Source organism: Habropoda laboriosa, unplaced genomic scaffold (assembly GCF_001263275.1).
Source record: "Habropoda laboriosa isolate 0110345459 unplaced genomic scaffold, ASM126327v1 scaffold816, whole genome shotgun sequence".
NCBI lineage: Eukaryota > Metazoa > Arthropoda > Insecta > Hymenoptera > Apidae > Habropoda > Habropoda laboriosa.
The window spans coordinates 765,434-770,689 of NW_017101002.1; the positions used below are offsets into that span (position 1 = coordinate 765,434).

Consider the following 5,256-nt stretch of genomic DNA (forward strand, 5'->3'; position numbering starts at 1 on the left):
GCGGCCATAGGAGACGTAACGCGCTCGTGTATAAAAGAGAAATCGGAAAATTATTATACTCACACTATTCTATATGTAAATTTTCTTTTTGTGTGCTTTCAATATCGCAAAGAAAACAATGATGTCGTTATATGGTGAAAGAAGAATCCAAGGTGTTAAGCAATACGGATAGCACGCGCAACCTATACGTTAATACGAGCTTTGCTGTATACACGAATTAGCATATTTTAAGTACACAATCTCGTGCATAACGGCAGTAAAATGTTCAAAACCGAACATTTTCGCAAATAGTCAGACTCGGCAAGATAGCCAGCATCCTCGTACACTCTAAAACATCTTATCTTGTCTAGATGACTGGACGAAATAATTTACACTGCCGCGATGTACGTCCTTATTCCATGTAATCGTACGCACTGTCGTGTTATACATGTTTGAAGACTGCTTCCGTTACAAAATTTCAGATAAATAAAACATAATTCAAATATAATATTATACATTTTTCTTTCTCTCCTTTCATAACCATTCTCATTTCATTCACAGTTTTTATTTCATATATCTATATGTACTCAAGTACAAAATCGTTCACTTACTTACACCGTATCGTACAAGGCATTCGGATCCATAATATTGAAACAACCAAACTTCGGAATAAAACAATTTTCAAAATCCTTTCTTTTTTCACTATGCAAACGCAAATATTCATATTTCTCATCGCAGTTCGTATTTACTACCATTATACCGGCACCAGCGACCTTCGCATACCTCAATTCACAAAAATCATCCTCATGTACGATATCCATTTCGGTTATCGTATTGTCCTTTACCTGTCCTTTCAGGCATTCTTCCCCCTGACAAACAAAATCTTTTACAACATCGATTCTCGAAAGTACCTTTCCGCGTGAATCATCACCTGTAAGACCATTCAAAATTAGTATGAAATCAATCGAGTATAACTGCTATTTCTTTTATTCTATATGTTCACCGGTGAAAAATAATATTGAAACAGGCGTGAGAAACGCATCCACTGCATGATCGATAGGATAAATTCGAAATACGCTCTGCCAACAATCGTCTTCCGGGTAATAAATGTAAACGTACGAACTCAATACAAATAGTTTTCCATTCAGGACGCAATGAGGAGGAGTATCCGATACATATTCAGGAATATCCGCGCCTTTTTTCCACTTACCTGAAATCATCCATGTATTATTGTATGATTAAAACACCTACAAATATTTCTTTGGTTTTATACAATCGTTTATAACCTGTGTGAATATCAAGAATATCAACACGATTTAACAAACGCCTATGCCTCCCCGAACCACCTACTATGTACAATTTATTTTCTATAAATGCAGCAATCATATGCCTCCTTGACATTGGCAATTTGTCTTGAAAGTACCACTTCTTGGATAAAAGGCAATAACGCCAGATAATATCATTAAAGATTCCAGATCCTAATCCCATTTCTCCTCCAATTACATATACACTGTACCCTAAAAATATTTCAAATAATTACAAGTTTTCTACTCGACAAATATATGTGCAACTTAGAAGCACACCTCTACTAGCAACCTGCATTCCAATGAAATGTTTTCTTGACTCTTGTATAGTTTTTAATTGCACATGTTTAGATAAAGTACTACCATCCCAAGTGTATAAGTGTGCTACCTTGGTGGCATCTGGGTACTTTTCATAGACGATTGTACCTTGTATAAACTTGGGTTGCCTCTCTTGTACAACATTCACGCTTAAATGTTTCGATGTCTACAATTAACATACTTTCAAATATACCATGAAGATGAGGTGATAAATAAATATAGTAAAAGATATCAACTACCTTGCAATAATTTACCATTGCATCATACATACGCCCTACCCTAAATGTTATATTGACACTTTCTAGTAGTTGAATGATATTATCATTGCTCAGTTTCATGAGTGCAAATGCAGGTAGTGCTTTAAAACGGTCTAAACAAACAGACAGACAAATATCTTGTAATACTTTTATGCCCAATTTTTGTGACAATACCCATATATCGATTACTTTCTCTGGTGACAGCCAATGTAATACTATTATCTCTACAATTTCATTTGTTAATTCTCCAACCACAAATAATGTGCTCAATTGTAACAAATTTAGTAATTCTACAAAATTATTCTTCAAAAACTGTATCATAGAACCTTTTCTAGAATGACAATTTATATTAAAAAGATGATCGTCATCGTGAATCCAATTGACAAAACTCTAAAAACATAAAAATCAAATGACTACGACGATAATGTGCAAAGACACATTATGCTTCTACATTAATCGTAGAAATTACCTGCAAAGTCCATAAATCAATGTCATAATTAATAATGTGTTCCTTGCTAGACGAATCGCTAAAATTATGCGAGAAAAGTGCCGCAAAATAGAGGCTTTTACTCGCAAGCTTCCCTTTATCTACGTTTATGCGATTTTCATTAAGGACCAAAGTAAAAGAATCCTCCATGGTATATCGTTATCCTTGATTATCGAATAAATTCTTATTTAAGATGATATTAGAAATGATTAAAAATGCAATAGGTCATCTCAATCATCTTGAACGCATAATTAACGCAAGTTGTTGTTAATCGTAAATCACTTGAAAAATTATTCTTGAAATTGTAGGTACAACTTTGTCGATACAAGTACATACTATTTTACACGGAACGAGGAAGAATTTGTAGAACTGGAGGAATACTTACTAGGAACTCTCTTTTTTACGCGACATTTCTACATTCGTGTCTAGGAAGGAACTCCGTCCGGTGTTCCTGCCGCTCTGCGGTAGATTTTGGAAGCTGTTGCTTGACCGCTACAAAATAACAAAATTACACATGCGCAAATACGTATTTCAGGGAGTAAAATGTCTCTGGGATCATTGAATCGCAGTGTAGACAACCGTTCTTATAGTGAGGGTAGAGGCGCTTCGCGTCGTTACAGTTTAAAGAGCATGAAATATTGAATTTGTGGTTGGTTCGGATGGAAAATCTTGGTGAACAGTCTGAGATGCCAAACGAATAAAATTAATTTACGAGTTATGTTGATATTTACGCATTTTATTACATGCATCTCTGTAATCTAAAGACGCAATGGATCAAGAACTTATTGAAAAATTTATCGAAGTGACGGGTAAGTACTACGTACCCTATCGCTCTAATGATATTTGAAAAAATAGCAAAACTTCATTTTTCCTTTACATAATAATTTATTTTTTTCACTATTTACCAGTGAAGTATTTTAAATTAACTTTATATTCTAATAACGTTAACCGATTACTTTATGTTTATTATTAGGGGAGAGTGAAGCAACAGCTCACGAATATCTGTCATTAGCTGATGGAAATGTAGAAACTGCGATAAGTTTAATGTTTGAAGGAGGACAAGCATCTGAATCATTACGTGCTCCTGAACCTGAGCCAGAAGTGAGGCCTCCTATTTTACCTATCCAGGAAGTATTAGTGCCGTCTGGTCCAATATGTTCCCTTCCAAGATTATCAACTAATGTATTTGATAGATTTAGGGATTTTGCAGTGGAAACCCGTGAATATCATTTCATTCAATATTAGATAATGGAAAATGTATCTATTTTGTATAATCATTGTATATTTAACATAGAACGGCAGGAAGAAGAAATGACCCGTAAAGTAGCTGGGGTTAAACAAATGTCCTATTGCACATCAAAAAGGTTGGAGGATTTATTTCGCCCTCCATGTAATATCCTCTACCTGGGTTCTTTTATGGAAGCCCGTGAATATGCCAAGTCGTTAAACCGTTGGTTACTTGTAAATATTCAAAATCCTCAAGAATTTGCTTGCCAAATTCTTAATAGAGATGTATGGTCAAATCAACAAATTCAAGAAATTATAAAGGATCATTTCGTTTTGTGGCAGGTAGGTTGAAATAAAACATTTCTATTTAAATTTTAAGAAGGAACAAATAATACATTCGTTACTTTTGCATATCTAAATAGGTATTATCAAATACAAGTGATGGAAGTCGTTACATAAATCTGTATGATGTATATGAATACCCCTATCTAGCAGTAATAGATCCTAGAACAGGTGAATGTATGCAAACTTACAATCATATTACTGTGGACGTTTTAATGTCTGCTCTGAATGATATGTTAAGTACTCATCCGTCACCTGAATCTGTGACAAATGAATCGTTTAATCCTAAAAAATGGAACAACTGTACCGCCACAGCAACAAAAGAAAGTTGTACATCTAATTCATCGGTACGTGCCGATAATCTTTTACATTTAAATTCAACATTATGATTCGTCGTTCAATTAAAATGATTAAATTTTATTTATAGGTTTGTAGTAGTAGTAGTAGTAGTAGTACCAAAACTTTTAAGCACACAGTTGGTAATTTAAACGACACAGGCAAGTGGCATTCATCAAATACTTGATACATTTCCTCTACAAATATTTACATTATTACTTTACTTATAGACAGTAATAACGATACCCCAAGCATTCAAAGCTCAAGTACAAGTTTGTCAGTTGATACCATGCAGAATATAACTAAGAAAAGAAGAATGAATGAATCAGACGAATTAACAGAAAAGAGTCAAGGAATGTGTTCAAAGGTATGTTAAAATACGCGTGTACACGTAGTATGTAATTCATTTAAAATAATACATACGTATTCTAGGACGAACAATCGTGCGAAATCAAATCTAATATGAACAAGATTAAAACTGGTAAACAATTACTACTTCTTAATATCCCTCATAAATGATTTCTTAGAATTAACGAAAGTACATTGTTTACGTAGACGATAGTGCATCTTCTATAAGACTTTGTTTGAGACTGCCAAGTGGTAAGAAGGAAACAATATCAATGTTTGCAACAGACACTATAGAGGTAAGTACAATGATTTTAGTATTGATAACCTTAGTAATAAGCACAAAGGGAATAACATTTTTTTCTTATAGGACTTCCTAAGTAAAATGGAAACTTTGGGTTACACGTCAAACGATCATACTTACTTAGTACCCTTTCCAAAAACAAATATCGGAGCGCTTCCTCCACAAACACATTTATCCGATACCATTTTATTTCCAGCGAACACAGTATTTATAACAAAGATGTAGTGATCTGTTAAGTAAGTGCGTATGATGCATATTTTAATCAATTAAACTATATATTGAAATTAACTTGCATATTGTTGCAGATGAAATATTGTGGCGCGAGTATTTTCATTTAATTACCACGTTATTGGAATA

The 5,256-nt window shown here is 33.8% G+C and overlaps 2 protein-coding genes across 2 annotated transcripts; one reads left to right on the forward strand and one right to left on the reverse strand.

The window, feature by feature from the left end:
• Positions 1 to 590: 590 nt before the first annotated feature.
• Positions 591 to 2,495, reverse strand: LOC108577750. Its single transcript, XM_017940942.1, has 6 exons — positions 2,328 to 2,495; positions 1,856 to 2,248; positions 1,563 to 1,767; positions 1,266 to 1,496; positions 983 to 1,189; positions 591 to 910 (listed from the first exon to the last, which is right to left on the reverse strand). Exons 1-6 carry the CDS (start codon positions 2,493 to 2,495, stop codon positions 591 to 593), a joined length of 1,524 nt encoding a protein of 507 aa, XP_017796431.1.
• Positions 2,496 to 2,949: 454 nt separating this feature from the next.
• Positions 2,950 to 5,244, forward strand: LOC108577813 (UBX domain-containing protein 7). Its single transcript, XM_017941020.1, has 10 exons — positions 2,950 to 3,154; positions 3,319 to 3,564; positions 3,640 to 3,914; positions 3,995 to 4,261; positions 4,342 to 4,411; positions 4,481 to 4,617; positions 4,683 to 4,731; positions 4,806 to 4,894; positions 4,966 to 5,135; positions 5,205 to 5,244. The coding sequence occupies exons 1-9, from the start codon at positions 3,115 to 3,117 to the stop codon at positions 5,122 to 5,124; spliced, it is 1,332 nt and encodes a 443-aa protein (XP_017796509.1). The 5' UTR covers positions 2,950 to 3,114; the 3' UTR covers positions 5,125 to 5,135; positions 5,205 to 5,244.
• Positions 5,245 to 5,256: the final 12 nt, after the last annotated feature.

Coding starts and splice junctions, on each gene's coding strand:
- LOC108577750 (XM_017940942.1), bottom strand. CDS start 2,495: ATGGAGGATTCTTTTACTTTGGTCCTTAATGAAAATCGCATAAACGTA. Junction 1,497..1,562: donor AATGCAGGTTGCTAGTAGAG/GTGTGCTTCTAA, acceptor AAATATTTTTAG/GGTACAGTGTATATGTAATT. Junction 911..982: donor TTCAATATTATTTTTCACCG/GTGAACATATAG, acceptor ATGGTCTTACAG/GTGATGATTCACGCGGAAAG.
- LOC108577813 (XM_017941020.1), top strand. CDS start 3,115: ATGGATCAAGAACTTATTGAAAAATTTATCGAAGTGACGG. Junction 4,412..4,480: donor TGGTAATTTAAACGACACAG/GCAAGTGGCATT, acceptor CTTTACTTATAG/ACAGTAATAACGATACCCCA. Junction 4,895..4,965: donor TTGCAACAGACACTATAGAG/GTAAGTACAATG, acceptor TTTTTCTTATAG/GACTTCCTAAGTAAAATGGA.